The sequence below is a fragment of the Mycteria americana genome, chromosome 17 (genome assembly GCF_035582795.1).
Source record: "Mycteria americana isolate JAX WOST 10 ecotype Jacksonville Zoo and Gardens chromosome 17, USCA_MyAme_1.0, whole genome shotgun sequence".
Lineage (NCBI taxonomy): Eukaryota > Metazoa > Chordata > Aves > Ciconiiformes > Ciconiidae > Mycteria > Mycteria americana.
Window position 1 is genome coordinate 8,391,547 of NC_134381.1, and position 23,239 is coordinate 8,414,785.

General features: G+C 51.1%; 2 protein-coding genes across 2 annotated transcripts in view; both read left to right on the forward strand.

Annotated features, from left to right (window-relative positions):
• Positions 1-1,555: 1,555 nt before the first annotated feature.
• On the forward strand, positions 1,556-14,325 carry AIF1L (allograft inflammatory factor 1 like). Its single transcript, XM_075519777.1, has 5 exons — positions 1,556-1,722; positions 6,730-6,796; positions 9,791-9,832; positions 11,029-11,191; positions 12,883-14,325. The coding sequence occupies exons 1-5, from the start codon at positions 1,645-1,647 to the stop codon at positions 12,968-12,970; spliced, it is 438 nt and encodes a 145-aa protein (XP_075375892.1). The 5' UTR covers positions 1,556-1,644; the 3' UTR covers positions 12,971-14,325.
• A 1,592-nt stretch (positions 14,326-15,917) lies between these two features.
• Positions 15,918-23,239, forward strand: part of NUP214 (nucleoporin 214) — a 48,329-nt gene continuing 41,007 nt past the window's right edge. The window contains exons 1-10 of the mRNA XM_075519357.1: positions 15,918-16,038; positions 17,620-17,815; positions 18,677-18,828; positions 19,087-19,291; positions 19,778-19,848; positions 20,190-20,253; positions 20,995-21,098; positions 21,682-21,788; positions 22,420-22,486; positions 23,055-23,178. Of these exons, the coding sequence (XP_075375472.1) occupies positions 15,997-16,038; positions 17,620-17,815; positions 18,677-18,828; positions 19,087-19,291; positions 19,778-19,848; positions 20,190-20,253; positions 20,995-21,098; positions 21,682-21,788; positions 22,420-22,486; positions 23,055-23,178 (1,132 nt within the window). The 5' untranslated portion in view covers positions 15,918-15,996. The remainder of the gene's footprint in view (positions 16,039-17,619; positions 17,816-18,676; positions 18,829-19,086; positions 19,292-19,777; positions 19,849-20,189; positions 20,254-20,994; positions 21,099-21,681; positions 21,789-22,419; positions 22,487-23,054; positions 23,179-23,239) is intronic.

Consider the following 23,239-nt stretch of genomic DNA (forward strand, 5'->3'; position numbering starts at 1 on the left):
CCTTTAAAGGAAAGGCATGTGCGTTCACCCCGTGCTCCCATGCGGGCTGGTCTGTAGGGCCACGCCAGCAGCAGAGCCAGGTCCTTGTTCAGCCCACCCTGCACTGGCTGTGCCGTGACTCCCGGTAGCAGTTGAAGTCACTCCCATAAGACCAGAGACGAGTCCCCAGGCTGGAGCCCACTTCACTTTTTAACCTGTTTTACCTGTGTTCTTCTGCTCAAAGTGCTGGAAATCAGGTTTGCTAAAGTCTTTTGTGATGCTATACGTAAAACTGCTGCCACAGACATTGGATCGCCCCAGGGTTGTCTCCGGTGGGTCCAGTGGTTTGGAAGGGACACAGGATTTTCCTACCGTGAACAAACCCATCTCCCTCCTAATTCTGCATGAAAGCTGCCTAAGGAGTGGGGTGCCAGAGCTGCAGCGCTGCAGGAGTGTAATGGCAGGGGCTCCCCTCTCGCTGCCCAAGGACAGCTCTGCAAAAGCAAATCCATGTAGCAGTGAGAGCACAGCGTGATTCGGCTTGGCTGAGAGGCAGGGAGCCACAGCCACTTACCACCTCCCTGGGAAGACAATTATACATCTCCAATCAACACACAAATTTGCTGCTGTTACAGAAATGTCAAGCCTCTGCCTTGTGCCTGCTGCTGAAGATGTGGTTCATCCTCCCGCCTGCTCTCCCTGGAACTCTGTTTTTTTAGCTGGTGACACCTGCCTACAGCTGTATCCATTAAAAATTCTTAATATAATACATAGCTGCCCATCCGCCTGAGTGCGTGGCAGCAGGAGGGGCACACGCTGTACCTGCACTTTCTGTTTTCTCAAAGAGCAGGGGTAGCTGCACCCGGGGCTGAAATGCGGCTGGCTCTGGGGGGGCGTGGGGCAAGTGCCTGACATTTCTTACTAAAAACCACTTTAGTACAGGTCTTTAAAAAAAGGCGTCTAGCTGAGATTGCAGGGGGAGTGAGGGGGCTGAGAGCAACCGCCCGCATTAGATCCTGGCCAGGACACGCAGCAGCTTGGTCGTGCCTGTCCTGCCGTAGATGCCTTTTCCTGCTGCTCGTGCTCCAGGGCTTATCCGGCACCGACCTGCGAGCGGCCGTGCTTTATCACACCGCGCACTTGCTCCCAAACAGCACCTTGCAACCGTGCCACCGGAATCAGGGCTCGGTACCCGTGCGGGGGGGGGGGGGGGGTGTGGGGTGTGTGCAGCTGCCCCGGGGTGGCTCCGGAGCGGGTCCCGGGGGTGCCCCGGACCTGCGGGGGCCGCAGCCGCTGTGCAGGGCGGACTGTCCGCCCCTTCCCATCCCGCCGCCTCCCTCCCGGCCGGGGCTCGGCCGCTGGAAGCTGACCGGCAGCGCTGCCGCTGCGCTGCTTCCCCACCTTGCTCGGGACCTTGCAGGTCTCCAGCAAGAGCCTGCCGAGCGGCTGCATCCCGCGGGTACCAGGCTTGCCCCCCCCTCCGCCCCCGGAGGAGCAGCCCGGAGCGCGGCGGGCGCCCTCAGCCGCCCGTTCTCGGCGACGGGGCGGGGAAGGGGTTAACGGCGGGGGCGGAGGGCCCGCACCGCCCGCCCGGCACGGCCCGGCCCGGCCCGGCCCTGCCCGCCTCTACTTAAGGCGGCGGCGGGCGCGGGGCGGCTCCGTGAGATGGCGGCTCCGCGCCGGCCGAGCGGCGGGGGGCTGCGGCGGGCCCCGCAGGACGGGCGGCTGGAGGAGATCAACAAGGTGGGGCTGGGGCCGCCCCCCCCGACCACGCCCGACCCGACCCGTGCGGGGGCAGCCCGGGGGGGACCGGGCGGAGGGCTCCGAGGGGCGGAGGTGCGGGATGGGGGCGGCCGTGCCGGGGCTGACCCACGCCCGGCGGGGCTGGGGGCTGCGGCGGTGCCGGGCGGGGGAGAGGAGGGAGAAGGCAGGGGCAGGTGGAGCTGTGCCCCCCTCGGGGGGGAATCCCCCTCGAGCAGGCAGGCGGTGGCTCGGCGGGGGGTTTGCTCGCCAGCCCCTCCGCCCCGGTGTTGCCCTCGCAGGCGGCTCCCCCCCCTCCAGCGCCCCGCAGCCCGGTCCGGGAGGGCGGGTCCGGGAGGGCCGCCGTGTGCCGGTGGGTGCTCGGTGGCCGGCTGCCATGAAAGTCCCTTTGGGAACGTGCTCCAGCAAGAATAGGAGCTATTGTTCTCCCGGAGGACTTCAGCCTCCCCTCTGCTGTATCCAGCGCTTCAATCTCTCCTCCCAGGAGCGAGGAGTTTCTGCTGCTCAGAAGAGCTGACTCAAGCCTTTCTAGTTTTTAATTGTAGCAAGTGAATGGGGAGCTCAGGACCGTTGGATGTCTCGTAAGCCTTGGGCAGGGGGAATGGCAGCTCCTGGATTAGTGCAAAAGTACTCTAGGCTGCATGCCCTTCGTGCCGGGGTCAGGCAAGGTCCTCTCCCCGGAGCTTCGGGCTTGCCCCGTCCTGTGCGTGGCATGGCCTGCGGGAGCAGCTCTGTTGGCATCCCTCCTGGCCAAGAGTGGTTCTGAGGGTGAAAAGAAGGTTTTAACCTTGAAACAATCAACGATGGGATTTCTAGGGTCATTTCTAGGTGGGTTTGGTGGTCACTTGCTGATATAGCCGGTGGCCCCTTGGTGTTACAGGTGGAGAAATCGGAGCTGCAGAAGGTGAGAGCCTGGAGGAGACGGTGGGCTTGCCTTGCTCTCGCATTAACTGGGCAGTGAAAAGTGCCAATATGTTTCTCCAGGCAGGGGTGAGACAGCGGAGGTGAAGTTTACGTAGGTCACTGGAGAGGGAATTACGTGATTAGAAACCAGGAGGTGCTGTGGAATAAGAGTAGAAAAAGAGGTGCTGCGGCATAAGGTGTAGAATAAGAGCACTTGGCTAAAAAGGAGCATTTGAAACCTGCTGTTGGAAGGCAGGCACGACACGCCTTGTGCCAAGGAGGCGCGTAGGTGGGTCTGACGCGTCCCCCATAGCCAAGGTGGTGTTGACCCTTAGGCTGGGGAGGAAGGGAGCGTGTTGTACCTATTGCTGCGGTTTCTGCTGCTTCAGAGCCGTCCTCCAGCATCGCTCGGGCACAGGGTGGATAGGTGATCCTTCAGCTGTAGGACTGAGTCTGGGAAGCTGTGCTTCCTGGGTCACTGCTGGTGTGCCACTGCTGTGCCCCACGGCTGGGGGCTCTTCTTCCTCCCACGCAGGGGACAGGTTCCTATCTGTCCTCTAAGTAGCAATCACTTTGGGCAGGTTTTTTCTCTGGGTGAGGTTTGGATGACAAAAATGAAACAAGCTACATAACTTTCCGCTGATGGTGGTGGGAGCTGCTTGTTTGTGTCCTTGCTGCCCTGTGTGTTGGCTCAGTGCTAGGAGAAGGGATTTAAGCAGCTAGAAATCAAGTTGCAGATAGCATGGGTAGCAGCTGCCCATGGATCCTGAGCAGCCGTTGCGCTGTAGTGGCTCTGAGCAGCAAACCCCATGCTGCTGTGCTTTGCTTGCTCTGCCAGCTCTGCGTGGCAGCGGTGGGGGAGTTTGCTGTGTGCGGGCATGCAGCGAAGCGGCTCGCACCTCCCGCTGACACAGAGCTGATCTGTAAACCTGGGCTGATACTGTGGCTGGAGCCAGGGAGGGGGTTTCCCAAGCCCTGAAGAGCCCCAGGGCTGCAAACCAGTGAAGTGCTCCTAATAAAACCTATCAGGCCAAATTCCTATCAGGCTTAATCTCATTGTCTCATCCTAACACTTAGCTCCCTCCCAGCCCTGTTTTCCTGGATGATTTCTACCCCAGAGCTCTCACTGGGATAGGGGTTTTTGGCAGGCAATGTCCTGAGTGCACGTGTGCTGCTGAAGGACAGCTGAGTCCTACTATTGAATTCTCTCTTCCAGCCTGAAATGCTCCTCTGGGATCCCCTCTTGGCTGTTTCCCTCTTCCTGGGGAATGGCGATCACATTGTTCAGCCTCGTGCATCAAGGTGGCAAGTCTAATCCAGCACAGATTAGTTTCAATCTAGTTTTACCCTCTAATGCGCTGGGCTGTGGGGAAGGAGTTCAGCCTTGCCGGAGAGCAGGTGCCTGCTTCTCCCATCCAGGGCAGGCACGAGCATCCCTCGGCCCCTTCCCAGCCCCAGCAGGCAGGGTGGCTGGCATCGAGCACTTAAACAGCCCAGTGAGAGCTTGGTCTGCCAGTTGGAGCCACCTTTTTGGGGAGTGAGGAAGGATCTGGCTTTGCTCAGGTTGTCTTGCAGGTAGATGGGATTTTGTGGCTGAATTTATTGGCTTAGAGAAGTCTCTCTGCCCAAGAAAGGCTGTTCAGGACAGGAGCGGGGGAGAGGCTGGGGCTTATTTTTAAGCAGTTCTTATTAATAGAACATGCCCCTTAAAATGGGAGCTTTAGCAAAGAGCTCTAGGAGGAACTTCAGCCACTCGGGCTGAGTCTGAGTCACTGGCCCTGGGGACTGAATTCCTGTGTGCTATTGTGCGTGTTTGCCTTATCACAGTCACAGCCTGGCTTGCATACAATGTGGAGGGTGGAATACCTTTGAAATATGCTCTCCTGTTGCTTCCTTTGGTCTGGAGCAGAGCTGTGACGCTGGTGGGCTGTCCAGTTCCCCTCCAGTTGAAATGCAAGGGGACTGGGTCCTAGGTGTGTGCCCAGCGTCACCCATCCTGCTCTCATACCATGCTGTTGGGGGCTGTTGGACCCCTGGGCACATGTCCCTCAGCTGTGATGTATGGATATAGCATTCTCTTCAGTCTTCACCATTTCTGTGCTGCGTCTTGCTCCTGGAGAAATACTGTGCTCTGCTCTTGTGTCCCCTGTCCTGCTGGTACGTGGAAGCTGTCTGTTGCTCCTGCAGGGCAGGAATGAAGCTGTGACCTGTGGTGGCCAGGAGATGCTCTGGCCCTGTTTTGGTTCTCTGATATTTGGCAAGTTCCTTCTACAGAGGCGGTTCAGTGGCAATGGCAGTAGGTAACACTACTCTGCTCTCTGCTGCTGGCTGAGCCCAGGTCTCAAAGCTGAATTGGGCCCTTTGTGTTGGGCTGGCAAACGATACCCCTGGGTAGAAATAACTGAGATAAATGAAATTGAGTTGGCAAAAGAGAACGAAAGAAGGAACAGGAACATTGCTTTTCACCACAGCTCTCAATTTGAGTTGGTGACCATGGTGATAAGGGAAGTCTGTGTCACGCTACTTCAGTGGGCATGATCGCTGGTGTCCCATCTGGAGTTTGTGAGACGGGAGGAGGGGATGACAGTCACTTCTGTCCTAGTGGGCTTCCTACAAAACCTTAGGTCAGCTGCACAGAAAGGACTTGCCAAAGCGGTAGTTAACTGGCAGTGAAGGTTTGAGGCATTTGGACTCCCTGGGCAGGTCCAGGCTCCTCTGTCCCAGCAAGGAAGGAGGGAGCGACTCCAGGTGTGGGGGCTGGAGGGGCCCGGAGCATGTGCTGCAGGGCTAGGGTGGCAGGCAGCGATCGAGCCTGAAAGGCTCGGGGCTGGCTGTGGCAGCAGGAACCAGGCATCGGCTTGGGGCCGCAGTGCTGCGGGAGCTGGCCTGGAAGCCAAACTGGCACAGCTCATAGCACCTGGGGAGAGCTGGTTTTAATCTTCCTTCTGGAAGAAAGGAGAACATGCTCTGGAGGCTGGAGGGCATTTGGGTTACTGATGGCTGTGTGGACCTCCTGCAGTCCTGATGCCCTAGTGTCTGCAGATGGGGCTGCTTTGGGGGGGTGCATGTCTCATTAATCACAAATGATGCTGCCCCAGTATTACCAGTGCCGGAGATCCTCATCTCTTGGGGACCCACTCCTGCCTTCCTTGTGAGCATGGGTAACAGTGGTGGGGAACACATGCCCAGAGTAGGGAACAGCCTCAGCCCTCTATCCACTCTAACCCCTGGAGGGGTTTTATCCTGGGCAGGCCGTGCATAAGCTGTGCAGATGTTAATGATTTCGGCACTGAAGAATGTGGTGTTGTTGCTGAACACAGACCGAGTCATTAAGCTGTGCTGGGCTTGCTGGAGCTCGGCGGTGTGGGAGGGTAGAGACAGGAGCAAGACCCTGCTGCTCGCAGCTGCAGGGGGGTGTTGCTGGCAGGGCATAGCAGGAGAGCTGGCTGTGCAAGTTGTGGTCTGTTCTCTTGGGTATCTGAAGGTTTTTGAGGTGGGACTAGGGACAAGTGACCAGAACTGACCCAGGATTTCCTCTCCAGCCTGAGCAGGGTAGGGAGAAAAATGGATAGGCAATTTGAGAGAGTGAGAGCCTGTTCCTTACCCCAAAATACCTGTTCTCTCTTGGGTGCGTGATGTTCTGCAAACTTTGCCTGTTCTATTTCCTAGCCCTCAGAGTTTATCCAAGAGTTTGAAATCTCTGAGATCAGAGTGCTTTTTGTAAGGAATAGGAGACCTTGCTGGGAATAGGTGTCTGATCCATGTGCTGTGCATGCTTAAGCAGAGATATGGGGAGCTGAAACCTTGGGTGAGCAAGAAGTTTCATGCAGTTATTCCAAAGGCACATGGGGTCCAGTCCTCCCTCAAGCTGTTGGTGGGAAATCTGAGACACCAGAGGCATCCCCCTTGCACTGGAATGTTAATGACAAGGTGTGGAGCGATTCAACCCATTTTCAAGCCTCCTGGCACTATTGCTCAGATGTGGCTCTCTGGGAATTGCATAGGTCTTCTGGGTAATGCTGCATTCTCTAGGGTGTTTTCCTTTATATCTTTAACCTTGGGGATACTCTTTTTCTTCTGTTTCAGGAATTTCTCTGTGACCCAAAGTTCAGTGATGAAGAAGATCTGGAGGAGAAGTTGGCAGTGTTCAAAGGTGAGAACTGGAGGGTTTCTGTGTCCTGTTTCAGCCTATTTGCTCTGAATAGATTATTTTCCTCAGCACTTGGATCTTACCAGCCTGAGATTCTCTGCCAAGTGACTGAGCTGGGATGGATGCCTCCCCCTTGCTTGTGGGACCCAGTGAAACTCCCCGGAGAGGTGGTTTTCCCACACGAGCCTTTGTGCTTCCCTCACTTGCAGGGCAGGGACATGTCACCCTGCAGACATCCTGCCTGGCGGCTGCTATTGCTGCAAAACCTGCTGTGTGGGCAAAACCCCAGGGAGCAGCAGAGGAGGATGGTTTCTGTCTAGATACCTAGACAAGCTAGCCGATATAATGGACGATGCAGTAGCCGGACTTTTTTTTTCCCCAGTCAGTAGGAGGACCTCTTCCCACAGAGCAGAGGTCTCAGCTGCTTCCTGAAGGAGCTGGGGCCTTTCTCTCCCCAAAAGTTTCTTCAGTCTGATCTGGTCCTTTCTGAGCCCCTTGGTACCAGAAGCAACAGCAGTAATGTGTCTCTAGTCCTGGCCAAAGCCTGTCTAACTCCAGAGGGTCAGCAGATCTGGGGCTTAGGTTTGAGCTGTTTGCTGGGATGGGGGATAGAGAAAAAGCCTGGGGTCTTCTGGAGCTTGTCCCCAAAGTGGTTACAGGACAAGATTTGGCAGGACTGTTCTGGGTGCATCCACTTCCTTTCCAAGCAGTGGCTGAAGGCAGTTGAGAAAACATGCCTTCTGCGTCAGTGCTCTCAAGGTTTGTCCTCAGCCTGGCTCTAACCAAATAAAGCCTGACCTTGCTTCCATTTCAGGCGTTGTCTGCTATTTCCCTTTGAATTTTGGCTTTGCAATCCAGCATGGAAGAATCTGGCTAGGTTTTTGTGATCCTTTAGCCTGCTGGGGACAGAGGAGCCTCCTGTGCTCCCCGTTCTTTCTCCGTTGCCTTTTGTATGGTTTTGGCTTTTGGCTGCAGCCCCGCGTTATTTTTCCCATCACAATTGGGGCTCTTCAAACATTGCAACTGTAGGTCACAGGCGCAGAATTCCCTGTAACGAGAGCCCTTGGCATCTCCTCCTGCTGCCTCGTGAGTTTGCCTCCGTGGCCTGTCCCGCTCTCCAACGCCTCCTCCGGCTCCTCCAACAATCGACTCATTGTGTGATGACGGGGGGAGTGCTGCTTCTCTGCTCTCCTTCCCACTGCCCTCCCCAGCCGGGCCTGAAAAGCCCCCGTGCAGTATTTGTGTAAATGCATTTGTGAGGGGAGGGACCACGCATGGTTTTGCCCCGCCAAATCCCTGCAGCTGGGATGGGAGGGGAAGATGAATGTGCAAGCTGAGGCTCAGAGCACGATGATGTAAAGCTGCCTCTGTTCTGCGCGCGTTTGGCTAAGCGTCAGCTGAGAAGAAAAGAAAACATGTGCTGGGCAAGGACATGGCAGAGCAGGGTTTGTGTCCCCGAGCACATGCTGGGGTGCCTGACCCCTGCCCAGGGAGGCGGCGGTTCATTTGCACAAGGCCATTATGATGGGGCAGAGTGTGGGGAGAGCCAGTTCCACATCAAGCATCGCTTTGGCCCCTAAGCACATGTGTGACAGCCCCAATTCCATCTAGGATCGGTTGCTTAATGCTTGAAGGGAGACATTTGTTCCTGCCTGAAGCATGAACAGCTTCAGCTTGTACCTGGTACTCCCGTAGGTCTGTCCCGGTCAGCTTCTGACAGTAGTAACCCACCAGCTGAGACCCAGGTGAAGACATGCCAAGCCATTCCTCTGCCTCCTGCCTGTAGCTGCCCATCGGTCCAGTTAATCCAGCACTGTCCTTCAGAAGCACAGGTCCTGGGAAGGCTCCGATGTGTGAAATATCCACTCTTCCCTTTGGCTCCTTAAATTAGCCTGCCACTGCTCTGTTCACGCTCATCTGCTTGCTGGTGTCCCTGGAGCAAAAGGTCTTTTCCCTTGGGGAAAGCTCTCAATTTGAGTCCTCTGAGGCTGTTCTGGGGAGTGAGTGCTGACTGCAAGGCAAGTGGAGATTTCTCCAGCTCAGCGTGGATGGATGGTGGCAGCAGGCATCTTGCTCTTCTCATTTAGCAGAACTGAGATGATGGGGGGCCCCCTGCGGCACTAGGAGCTGTATGGTTTGTAAGACAGACAAATCCTTGCCTGAAGAGCTTAAAGTCTAAATGGGGCACAGCTAGCAAGGGAGGGGGAGGCAGGGAGGAAGCACAGGTGTGCCACTCCAAAGGTCAGAAGCAGCACAGGACTAAAACCCGGATTTTCTGACTCAAATCAGTGCTCTGTCTGTTATGGCATGCCAGCTTTTGTCCTGCAAAGCTAACCAGGCCTTCTTGAGCAGGCTCTGCCTTTCTCTGAGGATGCTGGAGTTGCCCAATTCAGCAATGTTTGACCGCAGGCTGGAAGGGCAAACAGCCTGCTCCGGCATAACTGCTCCTAGGCATGTTCTTGCCTTCGCCCTCTCGATGTGGTCCTTGAGCATCTCTGCTGGCCGGTGCTGCTCTGGGAGTGCAGCACAGCGTTGGGAAGACTGTAGAGTCTGTCCCTTGCTATTGCAGGCAACCACGTCATTTAATCCCCCTCCTAATCCGATCAAGCTTAATTTTGGGAGTGCTCAGGGTTTTGTTTTTCTTGCTACTCCTTCTGGGAGGCTGTTCCAGAGCTTTATTTTTCTGGCTGGAAGCCTTTTAACGCTATTCATGGGTAGCTGATACCTTGTTCTCATGCCAGTGTTTTTCTTCAGCTTAAATAAAAAGCAGCCACAATTAAAGAGCACTTAATTCTAGAGCCCTGGAATTGAGATAAGGTTGCTAAAACCAGGTTTTGAGATGGTCTCCTTCTGTTGCAACTGGAACTGTTTGCATGCAGCAGTATATCAATCTTACCACCGAATCTTGTATTTCGTTGCTCTAAGCAGGCAGTGCTCCAAAGCCCTGCATAGCCCCCACTCTAGCGTCCTGCTAACTTGCTTCTGTGTCTCTTCCAGAGAAGTACATGGAGTTTGACCTGAACAACCAAGGCGAGATTGGTGAGTGACTCTGAGGGATGCTGGTGCTGGGCTGGAAGAGCAACAGCCTGCTGAGGCAGTGTCTGCTGCTATATCTGCTGCTTCCCTCTGCACTCGTGTTACTGAGGAGGAAAACCTGTGAGCTTTTCCCATCTCCAGCCTTGCTTGGATCCTGATTGCCAGCCACGGGCTTCCTTGGCTTTCCAGCCCCTGCCTCTCAGCTTTCTCAGTCTCTCCTCACCTGCTTCAAGATCTAAGCTCTTCTCAGTCCTGTTCTCCTCCTCAGTCCTGCTTAGCTCCTCCACTTCTTTCTGCTCTAAATGCTTTTTTTTTTTTCTTCTCCCTGTTTCTCCACTGAGGCCTTCTTCTCAATCCTCAGCATTTCCAGAGCTGGGAATCTGCAGGGCTTGGACAATCCTGGGTTTTGCCTGGCTTGAGGCAGAAGCTGTATAAAACCATGAGCACTTCTAGTGCAGAGAAGCTCTTTGCTTTGCTGGGAGGGGAGCGGAGGGAAGCAGGGGACTTGGGTGTGAGTCTGGCTCAGCTGAACGGCCCCGGTTTGAGCCCAGAAAGCACCAGTTACATAAAGGTCCAGCCTTCTGCAGGCCTGAAGCTGACACTGAAGTGTAAGCACTCGCATGCTGTGCCCTTCCAGGAGGCTGCTGCCTCGCTCCCCTCCTCCACCAGTCCTCGAGCTGAAGTAGAGCCCGTGGGGAGCTGGAGGAGGCCTGACTCAGGGCTGCGCTGCCGTTTCCGGGAGGGAAGGGGCCCGAAGGTCTCAGCGGGCGGCAGAGCAATGGAAGGAAGTGGCCTGTGGCGATGGGCAGGCGCACTCGCTCCCCATGGCCTGTTTGTCTCCGGCTTTAACCCTGGCGTTGCTTCCCTCTTCCCCATCCTTGTGATTCTTGGCACCACGCTCGGAGCTAGAGAGCAGCGTCCCCACCTGTCTCTGGAGCACTTGGAGCGTTGTCCCTCTTCTGCGTGTGTGGTGCTTTTATCTTGAGCTGCACAAATGGGAAGTGATAGTCTGTACTGGGCAGTACAGCAGTGGGCTGTACTGGAAGGCTTTTCTTGGCTTTCAGCAACAGCTTAGTGCTCTCAGCCTCGGAATCCACAAGTGAGGTGGTCTGAGGTGGGAACTCATGCCTGTATCCCTGGGGTTGGTCTGTGCTCGGTGTGGTCACCTCTTGACAGCACTGATTGCCTTGCTCTTGCAGATCTGATGTCTGTCAAAAGGATGATGGAGAAGATGGGGGCTCCAAAGACTCACCTAGAACTGAAGAAGATGATCTCTGAGGTGACTGGAGGGGTTAGCGAGACCATCTCGTACCAGGACTTTGTCAACGTGATGCTTGGGAAACGCTCCGCTGTGCTTAAACTGTGAGTGTCCCTGGGAGGGAGCCGGGGAGACGCAGGACCTGAGCTGGCGTGTTGGGGGAGCCGGGAAGCAGAAGCTGTTCTGCCTGGTGGAGGTGGAGCTGTGCATGCTTGGTGTTCGTGGAGGGGAGACAAGGACCCTTGTGAAGGGGGAGTTTGCAAAGAGGCATGAGGGGGTGTATAAGTCCATGTCTAGGCTGAGCAGTGGCGAGTGCCGACAGCGGAGCTGCGTGCTGCATGCTAGCACAGGCTTCCTCCCACGTGCTCCGTACGGAGCGATTCTCTCCCTTTCCTGAGGGTGTGCAGGCACTCAGCACTGTGGGACTTCTTCCCATCTCTTCCCTGTGGCCCCTGCTGGCTTTGGGGACACAGGCTTCCCCTGTGAATGGTGGCAGGACTTGAGGGGTGAACGATGGTCCTGTCAACACTAGTTGGCTGGCTCCTGTTTCCTGCAGGATGCTCCCTCGCTGCCTGATTTTGGAGAGATGGGCAGTAGTGGAGATGGAACACGTGCTTGAAACAGCTGGCTTGTGCTGGGAGAGGTTTTCTGTGGTACAGGCTGCCAGCACTAGCCTCCCACGGCCCCCTCTGCCCTCTTGACAGGGCTCTGAAAGTCCTGCTGTAACAAATGGCTTCCGAACACTTGCTTGGCTCCATCTCCACCCCATTGAAGCCTGGCTTTTCCTTTCACAGCCACAGAGGCTGGCCCTGCTTTTGTGTCTGTAACCACCATGAATAGGAGCTGCTCCTCTCCATCCCCCTTACCCCTTTTTGAAGGCAGCTTTAGAAACACAGCCAGCTTTCAGGGCAGGTTGGGAGGAAGGCTCTTGCTCCCACCTCTCACGTGGTCCCTCTAAGCCAGTACATGCTTGCTGGTGATGAGTCTCTCCTCTCCCCGCTGAGTGCCCTGTGTCTGTGTGTTGGGATGCTCCTCTTCCAAGCACACACAGACTTCTGACACCCCCGTTCCACCTTTCTTTCTCCACAGAAGCAGGCTGAGCCTGCAGCCTGTCCCATATCTTCCATCCTTCCTCCCAACTGCAGCAGCTTTCACAGATGGGTCCCTTCTTTTGCTAACAGATGCCCCATTGTCTGTTGGACTCTTTAGAGCAGGAGCAGAAATGTAAAACTCGTCCCAAGAGCAGTGCAGTCCTTTGATCCAGCACGGCAGCTGGCATTCCCAGCGTAGCTGCAGTCCTCAGGGAGGAAGACAGTGCTGGTGGTTGCAAAATGCTTGGGATTCTTCTACCCAGTGCCTTGCTCCTTGTCTCTGCCCTCTTTCCTGGCTGTTATTGCTGTTGCTTGTTTGGCGTTGGCTTTTGAATGTTCTGCTGTGTGGTTATGTACAAGGTGGGCCAGGGACAGTATTTACGCATCAGGAGCACTTGGCGTGCAGTGTGTGCCCAGGGGATTTCGGAAGTGGCTGTCTAAATAAAATGTGCTAATCCTCTGGGCTCTGAGAGGAAAACCAGCAGGGGCTTTGGGAACCTACTCCTAGAAGCTCCTGGAAAAGCAAAGCTGCCTGCCAGGCTGGCAGCACTGCCCTCTGTTGTCTTTCCCTCCTCTGTTAATTATCAGATGCCCTTTGCGTAGAAGGCAGATGCTATTTTTTAGCAGATAAGATAATCCCACCCCCAATGATGAGTAAAGATGTACCTGCTTTTTTCATTCATGTTATCTGTTGTGTTTTGCAGGGTCATGATGTTTGAAGGAAAAGCCAATGAAAGCAACCCAAAACCTTCTGGGCCGCCTCCAGAGAGAGACATAGCCAGCCTCCCTTGAAGGGGACAGGCTGAAAAATTGGCACTGTTTGCTTTGCTGGTCTGTAACAGAGGTTACCTGTGCTTTGTTACTCTTTACTGTGGACAGTCCTAGTTTTCGGCTAACCTGCCTTAGAGGAACAGCAAGGGAAGCTGGAGACCCCCAGCTCGCATCTTTCTGCTGCATCCCTTAGCCAACTTGATTTGTTAGACAGAAGCTGTAGCACCAAGTGTAACGTGAGACCAAAAAAAATAATCCTGTGATCTTACTCTTTCCTCTGCCCTTCCTGCATTTCTCAGACGAGGAGCTACTTTCCTCCCAGCATATGGATTCAGAGCTGTGCCTGTCACAAGAGGTTCCTGAAGGGCCTTGCTGCCAGACATTGAGCACTTCTCTGGCAGAGCCCCTGACAACAGCTTCATGGGTGCAAAGAAATAAGTGCCTTCTCTGCTCCATCCTATGCTTCCTGACTTTGGACTAGTTCTTCCCCTCCTGACCTCACCAAAACACAAGTCAGGCTCCCACCTCTGTGGCCTAGTCGCGTGCTAGGTGAACGTGGGAAGGTGCATGGACACAGAGGTCTGCCTGCAGGGCCTTTAGGCTTGGAGGTGAGCATGGCTGACTGCAGGGACAGCTTCTGTCCTCTCTGTAGGTTCATCCTGCAGTCAGATCTCAGTGGGTCCAACACCAGCTACTGCAAGTGAGGATGATTAAAGCTACCTTAGGGGCCCCCTTCCTGATAAATCTCTACTTGGATCCGATCAGGAGCATAACCTCTGAACGGGTGGTTGTCCTGTCCATCGAGTGTAGAAACAAGCCTGCTGTTATGCCTTTGCAGCCCCTCAGGAAGGCCTAGGGAAAATTAAACCTTCAGGTGAAAGGAAGCTGGGTGACTAAACTGTGAGCCCTGCCAGACCAGTTGCGGACGAGGATCTGTCCTCACGCAGCTGCTCTGTCCCTCTCATTTTTGCAGACCTCCCTGTATGTCTTTCAGCTTGGTCCCCTGGGGCTATCGCGTACATTTCCCTGATGAATAAGCCCTCAAGTCTGCAAAATAAGAATGGCTGTAAGTGTGGAGTATGAGCTGGGATCCAGATGTAGCTGGGACTGTGCTATCCACACTCTAGTTACTACCGTGATTCTTGCTCTATGCGCAATTTCTGGAATCCAGATGTTTGCTCTTTGCCCTTTCCCTGCTCTTTTCTTAAATGTTCTTGGCAGCTTTTAACATTTTTTTAAATCATGGTTTAATAAATAATTTTTTTTAAAGGAAATACAGATGATTAACTCTACTAGGCTGATTGTTCCTGCCAAAGGCTGCACTGTTAAATAAAAACAAAACATTCTCACTACTGTTTGCATGAAAACCAAAACTGTAATAGAGAGAAAAATTATGAGCAAAAGCAGCACCAGTCTACTTTAAGGACTGAAAATAAATCCTCTGAAGCTACACTGTGTGTCAGTGTATTTAGTTTAGCTCCTCTGAAGCTTGGTTCATATGACTGGTTGCAGATTAAGTGAGCTGGTTTCCAAGTCTGTTAATATAAACCCTTAAACAGATCCTAGAGATAGGTTTGGACTGTCTTGATCTGATCTTTATCTGTAATAACTGACTGAATGCCATGGAGTTTGTGTTATGAAATGCAGAGGCCACCTCCTGAAAACTGTCTCTTTTTTTTGACTTACTGAAAGAAAGCAAGTGGTGGTGCTTGTTTTAAGGAGTAACTTGTTTATCAAGAGCAGACACTTGTAATGCTTCTCTTGAAAGACTTTTTTTTTTTTTTTCATCCTCTCTGCTCTTGAAGCAATTGCCTGAGGTTCTTGTCTGATGTGAGTTATCAAAATGGAGACCAGGCTTCCTGGGGGAATAACTGGGTATGCTTTTTCCATGTGTTCCTCAAAAGGACGGAATTGCCCTTAGATCAGAGCCCTGTGTCTGCTTTCTGGTGCCTGTTAGCCTCTGGGAATGCACCTGCTTTTCTGGGGTATGTGTGTTAAAGCTGTTGTTCAGTTAGAAAATAAAGGGAGCGTATTACATGAGGGAAATTTGGATGTGGTTTGCCACATTTCAGGTCACTGCCCAAAGCTATCACTTCTTTTGTCTCTGTGGAAATCCTTGTCCTTTGGGTCCTGGAAAAGAGAAGTACAACCTGCTAGGGCAGGAGACAGCCCTTCTCAACGTGTCCTTGTCCTCACAGGGCTAAGTGCTAAGGTGATGCACCCCCTGTGCTGGCACTCTGAGTGGGGGCTGAACCTCCCCGAACTTGAGGCAGGAGGGAGCGAGGAAAGAAACCGAGGTCCTGCTGTGACTGAAAAAACACACGCCTCTTTTGCGGGGCCCTGGAGCACAGTAAGGCTGTCCCCACTCACAGAGGCTTCCGTCTTTCCAGCTCAACTGCACGTAACTGGAGGTGTACTGGGACTGATGCTGCGCACGGGACGACTGCGTGCTCCCACTGCAGTCCATGCTAAGGGAGCGGGATTTGCTTAGAGCTGCAGCAACACCGGACCTCTGCTGTGGAAAAAGCATCGAAGCCCCTTACCGAGGGTTGAGGGACAGGGTGGAGCAGCTGCCTGCCAGCCTCCGCCATCGCCCAGCCGGGACAGCTGCCCTGCTGGCAGCCACGGCCCATCCCAGTGGGGTCTGTCGCCTCAGGGCCTCCGGGGTGGATCTCCTCAGGGCGGAGAAGGGCCGGCGGGCGCGGCCTGCAGCGCCCACCGCGACCGGGTCAGGCCCCACCTCAGAACATAAGGAAAAAAGGGTTTATTAACACAGCCGCTGGCTAAGCCTCGCCGTGCGGGCAGGCTCTCCGCCGTGAGGGCCAGGCGTTTATCCCCCCGCCCTCTGGGCCCCGCGGGGGCCGACCGCCGCAGCAGCCGCCACAAGGCGGGGCCCGCTGGAGGACTCCCGCGGCCTCGAGCATCGAGAGCCGTGGCTAGAGCGGCCCCGCCGGAAGCGGAAGTGAGCTCACTGACGGGCGCGCGGGGGTTTCCCGGCTGTGCGCAGGGCGGCGGGGACCGCGGGCCTCGGGGCTGCCGGCGCCGCCATGGGGGACGATATGGACGTGATCCCGGAGCGGGAGATGAAGGTGAGGGGTGGGGGAAGAGCAGGCGGGCTGTGAGGGGGCAGCCCGCGGTGGTGGGGGGTTGGCTGGGGCGGCGGGGGAGTTGACAGGCGGTTTGGCCCGGGCCGGCGGCGGTGAGTTGGGCCCGCAGGGCGGGTGACAGGCCGTGGTGGGGGGTCGGCTCGGGCTGTGAGGGAAAGGGGGCTTGGGGAAGGCTTGGCCTGGGCTGTGAGGGGTGTAGGCTATGGGAGGGACTTGACTTGGGCCGTGGGGCTGACAGGCCGGTGTGTGTGGGGGGGTGTTGGCTGGGGTCACGGCGGGGCCCTTTAGAGGCATCCTTGCAGGGGTTGTGAAGGACTTGAGGACTTTTCAGCAGAGTCTGGCGCAAGCCTGTGGAGTGGAAGAGAGAGGGGCCGGTATGGCCTGTGATGGAGAGGGGTCTTGGTAACGCCTGGGGGAGGAGAGGCAGAATGTGAGAGTTGGAGGAACCTTATTTTGGGAGAGGAGTGATGTGTTTCTAAGTCCTTCTGTCATCATGCCTTGTGCTGGGAATCTCCTGCTTTTGGGAACAGCATGTGTGCTTGTCTGCTATGGGACAGTGTAAACTGGGGACTTGCTGTGTGGTGTCAGCCTAGCCCATCGCTATGTCTCCCGGAGTGTTACTGTGAGGCTGTATAAGCAGGGGTGTGGGGGGACGGATTCCTGAAGCCCACGTGGATCTTTGTGCAGCAGCTTTCTGCTCAGGCACCTTCTAAAACAAGAGAGCTGGGCTGTTTGTTTTGCAGAAGTTTCTGAGTTCCTGCAGCCTCCTCAGGTTGCAGGAATGTACTTACCCAGTGCTTTGGCAATAGTTTGGAAATGAAACTCAGGTGCTTGATTTGACTTACTGGCATTAGATCTGGTGCTCCGTTCAACAATTGGCACCTTGGGAAGAGAGACTCATTCCTAAGGGGAACCTCAGGTTTTGCATGGTAATAGTGCAACTGCTGTTTCTTAATTCAGTTTGTGTTTTTGGAGTTTTTATCTCTCGCTCTGCTTTTCTTTTCCTGCTTTTACAAAAGGACAATGTAAATTATGAGAGAAACGAATGCAAAAAATAAGTCTGATTATACAAAGGAACTACTGGGGGTGGGTGGGAGGAATAACCGTATCTGTTCTGTGTGTCATAAATTACAGTAGCAAACACAGATGCATGTAAGCAGATGTGTGCTTTGTAGCTTTGAGGCAACAGGTTTTGTTCAATTGTGTTGTATCTCTGCTTTGTTCCCCTCTCTTTCGTTTTTCTTCTGTATCTGTTGGCTAGTTTTGGTATGTTTCTGAGAAGGTTAGATGACAGATTCAACTCCTACAGGTTTTCTGAACATAGGCACTGGGTAGAAGAGAGATTCAGCGAATGGAAAAAATGTGGTGTGATCTCAGTCTTTCTTAGATGAGACAGAAAATGTGATGGGATGGCCAGTGACAGCGTGGGTGTGGACTCTGCCTTGGCAGGTGTTTTGCAGCTCTCGTGGAGAGACTTTTCAACTTACTGTCTTAGAGAAACTGAAGTAAACTATTCCTCTTCGCCAGCATATGTACAGCTACTTCCCCACTCTCTTACAACAGGATTTTCAGTTCAGAGCACTGAAGAAGGTCCGCATCTTTGATGCTCCGGATGATCTTCCCAAAGAGCGCTCCAGTCTCCTTGCAGTGTCTAACAAATACGGGCTGGTCTTTGCTGGTGGAGGAACCAGCCTGCAGATCTTTCACACTAGAAATCTTCTCATGCAAAACCAGCTGGGAGAAGATCCTAATAAAATTGGTAAGGCACACTTACGTCTCATGGTCTTTGCAGAGACAGCTTCATATGGGTTTTTATGATATGGAGGTCTTGGCTTCTGATACAGTCCTTGTCATGCTCTTTCATGCATTTGAAATTACCACGTTTTCTTGTGTGAGAAGACGGGAACAATATTTGCTGTACTTCTGGCTGAAATGAAGTACAGTTGTTGGCAACACGTCACCAGGATGCTCTGTGGTAGCTGCTGTTCAAGTGTCGTTCAGGTTTGGTCACCTGTGTTCAGCACCATACAGTGAGGCTGACTTTTCCGAACTGAGAATGTGCCCCCTTTCCTTGCAGCCACGTAGTCTTGGTAGCCAGTCTTTGAGCTGTGAACCTGTGTGTGCATCAGGGATGTGTGTGAGTGGAGGGACAGAGTTCTCGCACCGAGTTATCCACTCTGACTAAACAGCTGTCCTGCAAGGGAGAAAGCAATCGCTGTTCTACCACCTAAGTGCAAAATACACCTAAGTGTTGTGGGATAACATAAGTGCAAAGTGGTTTTCGTTCTCTTGTTGTCCCTAGTAACTGTACCACCCGAGGTGTTCATGTGCATACATAAGTAAAACCAAAAATCTGTCCACTTATTTTTCCTCCAGGTTACTGAGGAAGGAAAGCGGAGTTTTCTTTTCTTAGGAATTTGGCAGCTCTTGAAACTGTATTGGTAGCGATGAAGGGGTTTGCTGTTGCTCAGAGTTTTTCTACGTTAGCTTTGACAGCTGCTGTTAATAGGACCAGTGATTTTTGCATAAACTTGTTCTAACACTATTGTTTTACAAGAACAGTTCTTGCTATTTAAATTTGTCCCTTTCATTCCATCTTCCTTTCTTTTTGTGTTTTAAGTGGAGAATGTTCAGAGTACCTTAGTTCCCATGAAGTTTCCTGTGCAGCACCTGGCTCTAAGCTGTGATAATCTCACGCTGTCCGTCTGTATGATGTCCAGTGAGATCGGTTCCTTCATTGGCTTTTTTGATGTCCGCACATTCTTAAATCAGGTAAAGCATATGCAAAGTGGGGTTTGTTACAGCAAACCCCAAGTTACAGCAGGAGGAGAGGCATACCTTGGGTGGGATTTTGTGTGTCTCTGTGGAAGGTGTCTTGTAAAGGATTCGTTCAGTAAACTCAGAATCTGCTTCTTATTTTTGTCGGTCATTAATTTATAGGAAGGTCAAAACCACTTTGGATTATGACTTTGGGAGAACTTGGTTTTGTGCTCAACTTTGACTGTCTCGTGTATTTGTCTTTCTTAAAAGGCAAAACAGCAGAAACGTGCATTTGCTTATCACAAGCTGGCCAAGGACTCGGGAAACTCAGCAGTGGTCAATGACCTGAAGTGGAACCCTGCTAGTCCCGCCATGGTGGCCATCTGCCTGTCCGATGGCAGCATCTCTGTCCTGCAGGTCACGGACTCTGTGAAAGTGTATGCCACGCTGCCTTCCTCTGTAGCTGTTACATCTGGTGAGTGGCAACCTCGGATAGCATACAGAATGTCAGACACTGAAGAATAGAAGGGGATTGATAGGTGTAAAAAGACAGGCTATTTGTCTGGGAAGGAGGTTTCTTAAAAAAAAATTCTTCACAAAAAGGAAGGATTTAAACTGCTTAAGACTCAGAAAATGTGTTGCAATGTAACTGCTCTTTCGCAGTTGACTGGAGGAGCTGCATCTTGTGAATTAGAGTCAAAAGTGCCCACCTGTGGTTTGTGCCATCTCAGGCTTGATTGTTATTTCCAAGGAAGCATGCAACTAAGAATCACCATCTGTTGGCTTTTGATCTGTGCAGTTTTACTTTCTCTGTGACTGGATGACTCCCTGTTTGTTTAACTCCGATTCATGTTTTTTTGCGGGGGGGAAAAATTGCAGTTTTAATTTATTGGTCCTGCTTTTGTGGGGCCTTGTAACTTTCCAGTTCCTTAGTGCTAATGAAATTATCTTTTTTGCTTAGTGTGTTGGAGCCCAAAGGGAAAACAACTAGCTGTAGGGAGGCAAAATGGCACCGTGGTACAATATCTGCCTGTAAGTATTGTTGCCGGTAAGGCCTTATGTCTGATCACTATTTTGCAATATGCTTTATTTTCTTTGCATCACAAGCTATGCAGTTTGGTCAGGTGGCACAGGGTATGAGCTGTGTGAAGCTGCCCAAGCATTTCAGTAATATTAAAGTATCTTGGACCAATGCTGCGTTTAGTTTAAGGTTTGCACCTGCCACTGAAAAGTCATGATTTCAGAGTGGCACATGATGAGTGTTAAAGAGTAGGTGAGTTGCTCTAAACCAGTTCTCTGGGCTTTCTGCAAAACTTGCAGTTAGCTTTGTTTGTTGGCTTTTTCTTTGTGTTTAAGAGTATTTTTATTTGCAGAATCTGCAGGAGAAGAAAGTAATCCCTTGTCCTCCCTTTTATGACTCGGACAATCCTGTTAAAGGTACTTCTTTTTATTTCTTTTTGACTTGTTTTCTCTTTTAAAATATTTTTACTCATTCCTCCTCATGTTGTTTTTAGTTATAGCAGCTGTGTACTGCACTGGTTATGTAATTACAGTGTGATTTTTTTTTTTTAAATATTTGGAAAAAAAATTATATGCTTTGTCTCTGGGTTGCGTAGAAAAATTACCAGTTGGCCAGAGTCCTTGTTTGTTTCTAGAATGTTTTAAATATGCATTTTAAAAGCTATTTTTTGCTCACTGATTTGATAGACAGTACTGTCACAAGTAATCCCCCTTTAGCGTGAAGATTTCTGGATGTAAATCCTATTCTCATATTTTGTGTGAGTTTCATCTCATCATTTTGACTCTTCAATGAAATGTCAAAGCAGTAAGTTTAGAAAAGCAGAAACGCTTCATGTGGGTATGACAAAACATCATCCATGTTTGGGAACACTGGCGTTTTCTTGCCTGTGATATCATCAAACAAATCGATACATTCTTTTGGTTTGTGTTTGAAATGTCTGGGATCAAATAGTTTTTCCCCCTAATAAGATTGATGTTCTGCAGACAGATCGTTGATGTTCTTTATCTTATTAGTTAGTGATTCCTAGTTTAACTCACTAGTTAGTGATTCCTTGTTTGTCATTTACTTTTGCGTGCTGTGCACAGTTAAAATCAAGATACAAGGAGGTATCATTCTGAAGTGTTTCTGGCTGAGGTATTTGTTTCCTTCTCTTTCAGTTTTGGATGTACTGTGGATTGGCACATATGTCTTCACTATTGTGTATGCAGCGGCTGATGGGACACTGGAAACACCTCCAGAAGTGGTCGTAGCCATATTGCCTGTAAGTGCCAGCAAGTCACAACGACAGAAATGTTTGTTGCTTGTTTTTGACTTGTTTATTACAATGGCAAGTTGCTTTTATTATTCACATGTAGAATTCGAGTTTGGTACTACTGTAAATCATGGTTTTGGGGTTGGGGGGGTTGAGTGGACGTAGTAGTATCCACTTGAAAACCGATCAGTAACCAGTTCTCTGCCGAGATCAAATTATGACATGAAGACTTTTAGCCTCTGAAGTAAACACTTGGGAAGAAAACCTTACCTGCTGTAGAGTCCTGATGTATATTTTTGTTCAGGTTAGGGAGATTTTTAGGCCTGATGATATGCTCTTATTTAGTATCGGGTTATTTATTGCTGGGGAGGGTGTGAGATCTAAACTCCCTGGTATCCTCTTTCTTGTCTCTTTATCTTTTGGAGGAGGGTTTTGGTTTGTTTGCTTTGTTCTTTGCTTTTCAAGTGGTCTCATGATGCCTGTTCTCTCTTGAAGTAAGTGGCAATTATTGCTGTACCCTGATGCAGTCATATTTATGGGAGAGTACTTGATTTCTGCATTGGAAGGTAAATTATTAATGTTGGTCTTACAGAAAAAGGAAGAGAAGCGACCAGAGAAGTTTGTGAATTTCATGGAGCCTTGCTATGGGAGCTGCACAGAGAGACAGCATCATTACTTCCTCAACTACGTTGAGGAATGGTGAGTGGCAGGAATCATGGCAAAGTCTTTCCCTTGTTACGCATGTCTGAGTGGTCAATGCTTCTCAGTGTATTGTGTTCCTTCCTTTTGTAAACTGTATAGTACCTGAATATGAGACAAATGAAATTGTTATTTTGAAAATGCTTTGTGTAAGTACAGCTAATTTCTCCTGCATGCTTTATCTCCATGCCAATATACTCATTTGTCTGATGAGAATACATATTATTGTTTAAAATCTGTCATAACAATTTCCCTTGAGATTGCAAGTCATAGGTTGGGTAAAACATGACCTTTTGTCTCACTTAATTGTGTATCTGTATGAAGAAGTTGCTCCTAACTTTTCAACTACCTGACCTGGACTGTCATTATTTATGATGATACAGTGGCTGTCAAATCATTGGTTGGCAAAGGGTTTCAGCCCCTAGTGACTAGTTTTAAAGGGAAAAAAAAAAAAGTTCTACAGTGATGTAGCAAATCATGTTTCGTTCATCTTGGGAGGACAAGTCAGTTTCCTATTGTTATAACTGTATTCCTAGTTATGAATTTGTATAGATGATAATGAATTGTGGAGCTGGGGACCTTGCTGGGGATTATTATGTTGGTTTTAACCTATTTGTGTCCATGTTTACAGGGATCTAGTTCTGGCAGCTTCAGCAGCTTCCACAGAAGTCAGCATTCTTGCCAGGCAAGGGGATCAGGTAATATTGTTGTTCCTGTTGTATTTGTGCATATGTACCTCCTCTTTCTTGAAAATGTAAGCAAGTATAACCTATGTAAGACCTGGAATACAATGAGATGGTATATTTTTAAAGAACACCCCAAAACCAAACAAAACCCCTTTCTTTTTACATCTGAGTTGTACAGAATCTTAAGATAAAGATAATTCTTAAATGAACAAGAGATCTGAGTGACACAAAAAGAGAAAGGGTAAATGGAAACACAGTATGTTGTGAACGAAGTACCAGAAGTCTATTTTTCATTATTTACTTGGCAGTCTCAAAATTTGGTCAAGCTCACTATAATAAGATGATTCATGTGAGGTCATCAGTTGAAGTTAAACATTAAAACTGTCTGACCTTAACTCTGACGTGCAATGACGTGTGAGAATTCACACACAAATCTGTGAAGGGCATTTGTTAATCTGACAAATTTAAGTAGATGCTCTCTAGCTTTTTTGTAGTCTTATCTTTCAACTGTAGTAGGCTAGAGTTCTGAAGAAGGCTGATCACAGGAAAGCAGTAGTCAAAATAATATTACTTTTTGCAGAACTGGGAATCGTGGGTTTTGGAGGACTCCAGCAGAGCAGAACTTCCTGTGACAGATAAGAGCGATGACACTCTGCCTGTTGGTGTTGCTGTAGACTACACCAGTAACATGCCTATCCCGATCAGTAAGTCTTGTTAGTCTTTCTTGTGGAATAGTCCAGTAATAGCAATATATGTGAGATTTTT